The sequence below is a fragment of the Sminthopsis crassicaudata genome, chromosome 5 (genome assembly GCF_048593235.1).
Source record: "Sminthopsis crassicaudata isolate SCR6 chromosome 5, ASM4859323v1, whole genome shotgun sequence".
NCBI classification, from domain to species: Eukaryota; Metazoa; Chordata; class Mammalia; order Dasyuromorphia; family Dasyuridae; genus Sminthopsis; species Sminthopsis crassicaudata.
Window position 1 is genome coordinate 98,880,713 of NC_133621.1, and position 11,066 is coordinate 98,891,778.

The 11,066-nt window shown below is 47.0% G+C and overlaps 1 protein-coding gene across 2 annotated transcripts; it reads right to left on the reverse strand.

Moving 5' to 3' along the window:
• Nucleotides 1-141: 141 nt before the first annotated feature.
• ZYX (zyxin) lies at nucleotides 142-10,171 on the reverse strand. 2 transcript variants are annotated; one of them, XM_074267665.1, is made up of 11 exons: nucleotides 9,956-10,171; nucleotides 9,194-9,299; nucleotides 8,793-9,007; nucleotides 8,131-8,318; nucleotides 7,784-7,876; nucleotides 7,009-7,593; nucleotides 3,377-3,497; nucleotides 2,999-3,168; nucleotides 2,642-2,820; nucleotides 1,269-1,389; nucleotides 142-777 (listed from the first exon to the last, which is right to left on the reverse strand). In XM_074267665.1, exons 3-11 carry the CDS (start codon nucleotides 8,998-9,000, stop codon nucleotides 673-675), a joined length of 1,770 nt encoding a protein of 589 aa, XP_074123766.1. In that variant the 5' UTR covers nucleotides 9,001-9,007; nucleotides 9,194-9,299; nucleotides 9,956-10,171; the 3' UTR covers nucleotides 142-672. The 2 variants fall into 2 exon arrangements, with proteins under 2 accessions (XP_074123766.1, XP_074123765.1); XM_074267664.1 differs by having other exon boundaries at nucleotides 8,793-9,012; nucleotides 9,789-9,980.
• Nucleotides 10,172-11,066: the final 895 nt, after the last annotated feature.

Sequence of the window (11,066 nt, forward strand, 5' to 3'; positions counted from 1 at the left end):
GGGCAACAGCAAAAAGGGGCTAATAGATGGATTTGGAGGTCCCAGTGCCAACTGATATATCTACCCTTTTATCATGCTAATAGGGCCTGCTGCCCCCTCCCTTAGCCTTTAGAGAATAGATCACACTGAATTCTTGGGAGCTGTAGGGGTGAATACTTTATTTGTAATTGTGGCCAGAGTTCCACAACGCGTGGTCCAAAAAAGGTGCTACCAGTCCAGCCTCTGGGATAGAGCCAGGGCACAGCTTCTCCTCAAGCCCCTCAACAGAGTACAAAGGTTGCTGGGAGTAAGCCAGCCAACAGCTTCAGTGTAAGAGCAAAAGCAGTAATGCTGCCCAAGCTGTCAAGCTCCCCAAAAAGGAAAAGGATAGAGAGAAGGGTACAAAAAGGATGCTGTGAAGCCTGGAAGACAAACAGGTGGTCCCATACCAAGTTGGGAAAGGGATATTGAAAATGAAGGGATTGGTCTTGGGTTCTGCTGCTTTCCATCATCTTCCTGTCCCCCTAAAACTGAAAAGGGACAAGCATTTAAGACTAGCTGTAAATTTTCTTGTGGCTTCAGGGTGGGGAATGAGGATGAATTGAGGTGAAGGAAGACTTGATCCAAAAGTAGGTAGTTCTCTGATCTGGAGTAGATCCTGGGTCTTCAAGATTTTCATCAATGAGTTCACCCTCATGTCTGGGCCCGGGTTGTGTGGCAGTTACGACACAGTACGTGTCCATCCAGTGGAAAGCAACCATTCTCATCAGCCTCAATTGACAGGGGTTTCCCACAATCCTGTTAGAAGGGACAAGATGAAGCCCACATCATCCCAGTGTAAACAATTCCCTATCTCTCTATTCACTTGTAGTCAGCAGATTACCATCCTTCTACTTCCTTTCCCCTTCCCCCACTTCTCACCACCCTTTTACTTCCTCTTCTCTGCTCCAAGCTCCTCCCTTCTTTCCATCCTCCCCCACCTTACCTTTTCAAATCTTTTAAAAAGCCTCACCTGCCAATAGTCTGTTTTCCTAAATCCTTTAGGATAAATGATCCCTAAATCCAGGATTATAAACTCAAGATCACCCACTTCACTACACGCCAAGAAAAATCTTGAGGTGAAAAGGGAATGACCCACACCCCAGTTTTTTTTCTGAACAATCTCTGAACATTCTACAGACTGGGATTTTTTACAACCACCTTTGGTTTCTAATTGTAATGTCATCCCCTCACCACCAATGCAAGATATGGAAACTTGGCAGGATGGGGGAATGGGAAATTGTTCTGACCTCACACTTGTAACATTTCATGTGGAAGTTTTTGTCAAGAGCTACCACTCGAACAGTCTCATCTCGGCCAGGTTCAGGCATTATGGGCTCGGCACAAACAGAGCAGCGTGGGGCATACTGCCTGTGGAGGGTAAGGAAAGAAAGAGAAATAGGTATCAGTGTCAGGTGGAATTGGGGGGTGTCAAAGGAAGGAGAAAAGGATGAGATGCTAGAGCAGAAAAGATGGGAGTTCAACTGAGGCAATACAAAATAAGGTCATTCAAAAAAGCAAAGTCTCCTTTTTATAGGGAAGCTCTGTGGCACAGCGAATGGAGGAGCCTTGAAGTCAAGACCCAAATCCAAAGAATCTTAGAAACTAGCTCTGAGATCCTTAACCTCTTCCTCAGTTTCTTCATCTATAAAATAGGGATCATCTTCTGTGTTTAGCACAGTGCCACACATAGTAAGTGTTACATAAATGCTATCAGTAGATGACTTTCTAAGGCCCCACTCAAAGGTCACCACAGACATCACCATCCAGGCAGGATTCTCACATTTAATTCCTGCCCTGGGAGCTAGATCTGCCTAGTTATTTCTCTTCAACCATACTCCTCCAACCCTTGGCTGAGCTAGGAGTTACACAAGTCCCCAGTGCCCTGGCTGCAAAAAAAAGGAGAAACATTGAAACGCAAGGTCATTTCCTTGGAACATTGTTACAAATGAGAAGTACGTGAGAGAAAGAAGCTTTTGTGGGCTGGCCTGGGAATGTAACTACTATATATATATAATTCATTGTTTCTACAGAAAATTGCATCCCAAGTCAAACAATGCTCTGAAAAGGAGCTCTCAGGACACAAGCTTTGCATAAATTGGGAACCTTCGTTAAAAACTACATATGCAGACAAGAGGAGTATAATATATGGATCCCAAAGATCCAGGAAGAGAAGGATTGATGAAGCAGCAAAAAGCAAGCCAATATATTCCAATGTATTGTTTAAAGGGGAAGGAGGGGAGAGGGTGGCAACTAGATCCTGCATTTCGGGTCCTGAAGACAGGAAGAATCACCTTCAAATAAGGCCTTATAGCTGTGTGACTTTTGGCAAGTCTATTTGCCTCAGTTAACTCAGCTATAAAATAAGATAGAGGGGGAAATGGCAAGCCATTCCAGTGTCTTTGCCAAGAAAACCCTAAAGGAGGTCACCAAGAGTTGACATGACTGAAAAACAAAAAACTTATAAAATGGACAAAGGCAGGTTAACTGGGCCCCTCCTGACATGAGAAAAACTGGAAATAAAGAATTGCTTGTGAAATGCACCAAGTCAACAAAAAACCCAGGCCCTATTGTGAGGGGGTAGGCAAGGCTGATTATTTCAAGATCAAGAGTCATGGCTCACCGGTGATAATCAGGGACACAGTGGGGCCGGTTGGCTTGGTCCACAATGAAGGAGGTCCCTTCCAGAGGGCAGGCACAGACCACACAGGTAAAGCATTGGGGATGAAAGGCCCGGCCTGTGGCTCTCAGCATGCGCTCAGTGATCGGCTCTCCACATGTGCTACACTTCTCCAAGGTGTTCTGGGTTTTTGTAGAACAGAGAAAGATAGCAAGAAACATTTACTAAATGCTTTATGAATAGTTTTTGACTTAAATAAGGGTCACAAAGGTCTGGAACCAACCTCCCCAGAGATGGGATGCAACCTCCCCTTGTGTCTCCCCAAACTGTGTCCTAGGTTTCCCCATGTGTCTTCCTCACCTCATAGCACTTCTCACAGTAAGGTGCCCCTTCAAGGCTATAGAACTGCTGTCCCTGAAGCTGCTGCTCACACTGGTGACATGTGAAACACGTCACATGGAATAGACGCCCAAGTGCTCGGACTGCAGGCTGGGAGCGTACCAGGGGCTGGTGGCACTGACCACAATACTCTGGGGGGAAGAAGGAGGGGAACACTGGGATAATAGAAATGGCAGGAAGGACGTGGGAGAAGGAGCCAAAAGGTGCCAGTCACCACAATCAGGAGAAAGGCTGGCTAGCGATAGAGGTAGGGAACATGGTGGTATGGTAGTGACCTGGATCCCTTTCCTGTTTAAGATCTTATTGGGAAGAGGGTGGGGAGGGGAACTCGAGTCTCACCATTGGTAGGGGGTTTGTTACTGGATGGCTGCTCCATGTCCTTCATTAGCTGCTGTGTCAATTGTTCTAGCTCTTCGACCTCCCGAAGAGTCAGAGGTCCTGGGGCCCCAGGAGGGCGTACCTAGAACCCCAAAAGTCTTGGTTTTTCTCAGCATTTCTGTTAGCATGGCCTTCATTTTAGTCTTCCCCAGATGTCTCACAATCTGTCCCTCCACCCACTGCGCCAAAAGGTTTTGTCCTGATTACTAAAGCCCCTCATTCCCCATACCACCCCTACTCCACATCTATCAAGGAGGAAGGAAGCAGGTTCCAACTACCCATACTTACCCTAGACACATTTTAATCCCTTTTCCCCAAAATCATCTATATGCAAAGTATCACAGACAGTGAGGAATAAGACTTGTGCAGATAAAGGCCACATACATTGCTTAGATCACTATAGCACTAGACATACACATTACAGACACACCAGAGCCAGAGATAATAGCATTCTAGAGGTGGAAGGGACCTGAGAAATTAATGTAGCTGCAACATTTTACAGGTTAAGGAAACTGAGACCCAGAGGTATATCAATTTGCCCAAAGTCACAGAATGGCACAGCTGGGGCTGAACCGGCATTTCCATTGTCCAGATCAGGGCTCTTTCTCTTAAGCCTCATATAGAAGGCAAAAGACTCCAGACACCATTTATGACAATTTTAAAACTAAGTACGTGGAAATCAATACAAAACTAAAATTTAGGTGGATTAAAAAAAAATAGTTATGTGAAAACTCTCAGGTTCAGGTAACTTTGGTAACATCTAATGGCTGGGATGATAAGGGAAGATACTCAAAGATTCCCAGAACCAGAAAAAAAAATTTACAACCCAAACACAGAAGCCTCACGGAATACATAAATACATATACCCCTATAGCACATGCATAGCCCCCATCTCCAAATAACATATACACCAGAGGCACACCTACCCGTCCCAACTGCTGCTGAGTAACCCTGCCAGCATAGAAATATAACACAGGGCAGGAAGATCAGGTTAAACCCAAAATGCTGCCTATGGGCCCCCTTAGCCATCCCACTTATGAATTCTCACACCGGGAATCTCAGGGCCCTATGTTGGAATAAGGACTTCTAAGGGCCATGAACTGAATCCAAAGCACTTGTGGAGGGAGATATGGAGGAGATATTATAGACAATTATTATTTAGCTTTTCCCCAGAAAAACTATCCATAGGAAAGCCTCAGCACACTTGGGAAAAGGCGAATTAGTCCAGACCACACTAGCATCCTAGATCATATTACCATTTGCTGGACACTACTAAAGAAAAGAGTGCTGACTTTGCTACAAATTCATGGACTCTAACTTCAATTGGATACAAATGCTGTTCAGCAGTTGTTATTCAGCTCTCTGGATCTACTGCATTTTCTCCTTTTCTATTGCAAAACCTTTTCCCACTCTTCAAGCCCCCAATCTCCATTCCATTTCACCACCCCTTTACTCCCAATGGATGACTTCATCCCCTACTTTATGAAGAGAGCTCAAGTTTCCTCATATTCACTTATCTCCAAACATTTCCAAAGCCACACTATTCTTAATACTATTTTTTTTAATCTTTATCTTCTCTTTACCACTTGTCTCAAAAAAAGAAATAGACCTCTTTTCCATAGCCATCTTTGGTCTTAAAACAATCTACTATTAATCTCCTCATTTTAGCAAGAACAATTCCACACGCCCCGCCCCCCTGCCCCCCCCTGCAATTTTACACATGAGGAATTTGTGGCTCAGAAAGCTTAAGATATTACCAAGGTCAGGTAATAAGCAGCAGAGCCAGAATGAATCCACACATCCAGCAGTTTTTCCAGTTCCCTCCCTTTCAATATCTATTTTCACTATCTTTTTTACCTAGTAATATCTTAACAAATTTTCACTATTGACTTTCCAAAGGCATCGAGTCAAATTTACTTCTTCCACCATTTGATCAGTTCTTCAGTTCTTATGTGTCTGCACCACTCTATTGAAACAGCTGAAGATCACACATAACCTTATAGTGAAGAAATCTCCTGACCTTTCCTCAGTTCATTTTCCCTAACTTCTTCAACACTGTGGACAAGCCCATATTTCTTGAAGCTTTTCTCTAGCTTCCTTGCCTTTGTTAGTCATTTCTCTTTGAGCCATGACAGTCTCCTTTACAGGTTACCCTGCCTCCTATCCCCCCCCTTCAACGTGGGTATTCTTCAAAGTCTGGTTTCTCAGACTCTTCTCATTTTACTTCAATCTCATTTTTAACTTCCAAGTGGACAATTTTCATAATCGTACTCCTGACTCATAACTTAAACTTTTCCCTAAAGCAGATCTTCTCATTTACTCCCATCTGTCAACAATGCTTTCATTCTCCAGTCACCTAAACTAAAAGTCCTGAAGTCATCCCTCCGATTCCTCCCACAACTATTTACCTGGATTTATCAATTCTCCTTCATCTTCACCTTCATCTTACTTTCTTACAGCCATCTTACTGCCACTCCCAGGTAACTCAATCCTGGACTAGCACAACAGTCTCCTAACAAGTCTCTCCCCACATTCTATCCTTCCAATATCTTCCAGATCCTATTTTGTACATATCAAAAACTTTCCCATTGCCTACAGAAAAATGTTCGATAGGCTGAATATCTCATTAGTTGCCAACTAAATGTTCCAAACTTATTTCCTCAAGGCTACTCCTCAAGAATAGTAACTCTCCAATCTAGCTAGATTGAAACCCAACTGATTCTTGTAACATTGCACACACATTCCTACTTCTACTTTCTATCACTATTCATTATGCCCTATATTCCCACTCCCTAGAGTTCAGGATGCCCTCACTTTTCCTTTCTACTTCCTTCCTTCCTATTCTTCAAGGCCAAACTCTGGTTCTACTTCTTTTCCAAATGTCTCAGTCCTGGGGAATCTCTCCATTCTGGATTTATTTTCCATACTATCTGGCACATAACAGAATGTAGCATGAGCTAAGTATGTTTATGTATACATCCTGTTCTTCCCAACTAGATGAGAAGCCTCAAGGATAGCCCATATTTCTTAACAATTTCTAGAACCTGGAACATTACTCTACCATAGTAGGTACTTAATAAAATCTGATGATATATTATGTTAATGACGCTATTGCTAGAAAGCTCCCAAAGCCCAAGGCCAACCCCCACCAAATGAGTAATGACTTCTCAGGAAATAATGTGGACAGCTGATAAGGGAAAGTCAGTTGATTAGACTCCCTCATCTTCCCAAGGTTAAAGGGTATGAACTTAAAAGACTAAATGGGAAAGTATCTAAATGTTGACCTAGTGATCTAGTCTTGAGACCCAGCACAGAGTAAATTAAGTTTGGAAGGCCACAGTACAGAACAGCCCGACTAAAACACTAACCATTCAGGCCTTCTCTAAAATTTAGTGATTTTACTACCCATTCTCAACCCTGCCCCACCCAAACACCCTTCCAGGTCCCTCCTCTGGGGGTGCTGTTTCCCTTCTTCCCTTTACCCCACCACTCTAAGCAGAAATACATCCTCTCATACTCCAACTTTAGCCTCCCTGATTTTATTCTTAGCCTCTCCTTTTCTACTTTTTTTCACCCTTCTAGTTCCCCCTCACCTGGTCCTGGGCAGGAGGGGGCACTGGACGTTGCTTCTCCTGAACACGGGGCTTCTCTCTCTGTTGAGCATAGGTGAAGCTGGGAGGCTGAGGCTGTTGAGGGGATCCTGTACTTGTGGGGAGTGAAGGACCCCCCTTCTTATGAGGGGGACCTCCAGGTGCTGGAGGACTAAACTTAGGTGTTACAGGAGTGAATTTGGGGGCCACAGCATTAAACTTAGGAGTAGGAGTAGGGGCTGGGATTGAGATCGTGTTTGGGGCTGGAGCTGGGGGTGGAACTGAAGATGGCAGGGCTGATGCCAATGGAGGAGCTGGAACTGGAGGAGCTGGAGCTGGAGCTGGAGCTGGAGCTGGAGCTGGAGCTGGAGCTGGGGGAGCTTGAGGAGCTGGAGCTGGGGGAGCTGGAGTTGGGGGACCTTGAGGCTGTGTGACGAAGGTCTTAGCCACAGATACAGAGCGAGACTGAGGAGGTCCAGTAGGAGCCAACCAAGGAGGAAGAGGTGCTGTGCTTGAAGCTGCAGGTGGGACACTTGGTTTGGGAGAGAATCGGGGGCCGGCAGGGGGAGGTACAGATCCAGATGAAACCTAAAAGATAAGGAAGATAAGGGGAAAATTGGGTGAGAGGATGACATTGTTTATCCAATCATACCTCTTCCTCCTTAGGTTCACTTTGTGTATCTACAAAGACACTGCCCCCACATTTACACATATACATACACATATACATACACATACAAGTTTCTGACCTCCCCCCTCTCCCTAGCCCATCCCTCACCCTGGGCTTGAAGGGGTCATTCCGGGTCATGTCATCCAACAGGGAGGACAGAGAGTCCATCTCCAGGTCAATGCTGCTCACCTTTCCTCTGGGCTGAAGAATAAAGAGTTTGAGGATCCAGCTAGATTTCTTTATATATCATGCATTAAGTTTAAAGACTCCCCCTCCCCAAGGATTTTTTACTCCTATATAATTTATAGGATTATGTGGAAATTTCATACACAATTCCCTCCCCCCACCGAATATTTCCCTGCCCATAACTGGAGGAAGTCATGTAGAAACAATAGGTCTTCTAGCCCTTTTATGGAGTATCAATTTCACCCCAGTTCTCCTTTCCCTTCACTTACCTGCAGAGTTGGTGCTGGAGGGTCAACCCCCACTTCTTCAACAGGAGGTGGAGGGGAAGGGAATGTCTCTTCTTCTGGAGCAGGGGGGAATGGTTCCTCAAATGGAGGAGGGGGTGGTGGGAATGGCCCTCCCAGAGAAGCGTCTCCATCATCCCCAGGAAGCAAGGGAGGTGGTGGCAGGGGGAAATCTAGACGTGGAGAAAAGAAGTCCATTAAAAAAGGCCCTCCAAGTTCTCTCACTAAAACCCAAACTCCAGAGAACTGTTTCTCTCTAGGAGGGCCTGGAAGGGAAGACCCAAGGTTGATTACTTGGCATCCTGTACAGGCCTCTGAAGTCTTGGGGATCCCAGCAGAAGGGAAAGGACTCTTCACATTAAGGGGGTTTACTTCAGGAAGTCCTTCAGAGAAGGGAAACTCACTCCCCCTTTCAGTTTAGGAAGAAAATTCAGAGACTTGTCCCACATTCATTCTCTCTCACCCCCAGGCAAGGAATTTGAAACGGACCCAGGAGTCCTGGCTTGGGGCCACGGCTCCAAGATGAGGTAAGAACATCTGCTCAGGAATGGGGCTACGCCTGCCCCCCCACCTCCCCACCATTATTCATACAAGCTCCTCGAACCCCTGCCCCCCTCGACTTGCAGACATCTCCCCCAAATCCTTACCTTCCGGGGGTGGGGGTGGAATCTCGCCCACTTTGCCCATCTGGGCCCTCTGGGCCCCGGCCCCTGGGGGGTTCTCCGTAGCCCCGGCCCGGAAAGGGTTCACTTTTGGTTTGGGGGCCACGACGGGGGCAAACTTCTTCTGCGGGGCATAGAAGGCGGGCGCCGAGACAGAAACGGAGATCACGGGTGGGGGGCGGGGGGCCGCCATGAGGAGGCTGTGCTGGAGGAAGGGCCAGAGTTACTCGGAGCCCCAGAAGGTAAAGATCGACACATGGATGAATGGATGGCTCCCCCGCAGGGTCCGGGACCTCCAGCCCAGACTGGGAAATGCCCGCAGCCCCCACCCCCACTTTACATTTCGGCCGCTGCCTGCCTGCCCCCCACCCCCACTCCTTTCTCACCGCGGAGCTCTGCCGGTCTACGCGACCCGTCCGGAAGAATAGTCGTCAGTGCTGCGTCCAGTACAGCTGTGACTCCGGGAGTCCGGGTGTCCCGAGCTGCTTCTAGCTGGAGGGAGGCCGGGGGGGCGGGGAGAGAGAGAGGCTGGGAGACCATACAAGGAGCGGCCCAGAGAGGGGGCGGGGAGAGCTCGAGGGGAGGAGGCGGGGAGAACTGGGGTGGCTAGGCTGGCCCGGGGGGATGGAAGGGCAGGAAACTCCCCCAGGAAGGGGCCCTGAGCACGCCCAGGGCGGGGGAAAGCAGAGAACGGTCCTCTCCCCCACACACACACACCCCAGCAAACCTCCCCGCCGGCTACGGAGTCAGAAACCGACCAGCCCTCCCAAAACACGCTCAGCTGATGTCATTTCCTGACCTTCCCAACACCCCCCCACCCCCCCACGGCGGCCCCCTCCTCCTTCCCAGACGCACAGCTGCCAGAGATCTGACTCACAGTCCCAATTCCCCCATTCCAGCCCGATGCTCACCTCCCCCCCCCTTCGGGTTTGTGCGGGCCAAAGTCGGGCTGGGGGCGGGATGAGCAGATCGAGCGCTTACCCCCGACTTGGTCTTTAAGTCCAAACCAGCTGTTCCTACCAGCTGTTCTTTTAAACTCCTCTGCCTCAAGCCCTCTTCCACCCAACTCCCCAAGAATTCCCGCCCATCTCCTGCTCCTGGACGAGACTACGAGGAGAAGGGACATAGACCTCCTTCTCAGCACTAACCGGGTCTCTTCTCGCTCCCCACCAGCCCGCCTCTAACACACACGCTTAGGACAAATCCACATTCTTGGGGGAGGGAGGAGGCGCTTGAGAAAGTGAAATGAGGAAGGTCGGTTAAATAACCAGACCCTATTTCCCTGGGGGTGAAGTCTCCAGATCAGAGATATGAGTTCAAAATAGGTCATTAAGTGGCTTCCCACTTAGCAGATCCTGAGTAGCAGGACTCCACCCCAAAAGCCCCCGGGGCTAGCGAATTTAAAATTTAGAATTGCTAGAAGCATGCACTCTGCTGGCCCCTTAGTGGCGTGGAGGTGAGTATGACCTTTTTAGTTACTGAAGATTTGGAGGAGAGAATTAGGAAGGAGTTTTTCTCACACAACCACCCTCCCTTCCCCCCCCCCCCCAACACACACATACACACGGAGAAGCAAGAACCGATTCAGTTTGGGGCATCTCCACCCCGCCAAAAAAGAAAACCTAGCGTGTCATAAAAAAAAAAAGAAGAAGAAGAAGAGAACTATAAATGGAAGGGACCTTAGATCAAATCCAAATCTTCTTAAGGAGAGTCTCTAGGCCATAAACAGTAAATGCTTTGTCTGGTGTCATATTACCCCGGAAGAAGTGGATGGGGACTTGTTATCTTCAGTCGTTATCCTTTATCACCAAATGCTGTATTTCTTTCGAAAGATATCTAGTCAATTGGCATTTATTCAGCACTTACTAGGTGCCAGATCTGGGTTAAGCAATAGGAATTGCAAATACAGTACAAGCAAAAAGACTTTCTGCCTTCAAGTATCTCAAGTTCCAAACTCCTTCCCAAGTCTTTAATGCACTCCCTTACTTTTCATTCCTACTACCTATCATATTCAATAAACAAGTCAATTTACCAAATGCATTGGTTAAATACTTATTATATATAATGTAAAGTGTTGAATTTGAATTTCAAAGTTGAAAACCAGCACTCACCTCAAGCTGCTAATAAACTACTTGCAAGTTTTTGCACTTGCAAGAATTAGATAATACTCCACCCACAATTAGGTCTCTCTTATAGGCCATTCCAAGTTCAGGTTCTCGGAGATCACTTTCCCTCAAATCTTAGCTAATTATCCCCTAC

Bases quoted from the DNA above. Each gene is read 5' to 3' on its own strand.
- ZYX (XM_074267665.1), bottom strand. From the start codon at position 9,000: ATGGCGGCCCCCCGCCCCCCACCCGTGATCTCCGTTTCTGTCTCGGCG. The intron at 8,319-8,792 runs GTAAGGATTTGG...CTCCACGTCTAG, and splicing joins TCCACCCCCACCCCCGGAAG to ATTTCCCCCTGCCACCACCT. The intron at 7,594-7,783 runs GTGAGGGATGGG...CTTATCTTTTAG, and splicing joins ATGACCCCTTCAAGCCCAGG to GTTTCATCTGGATCTGTACC.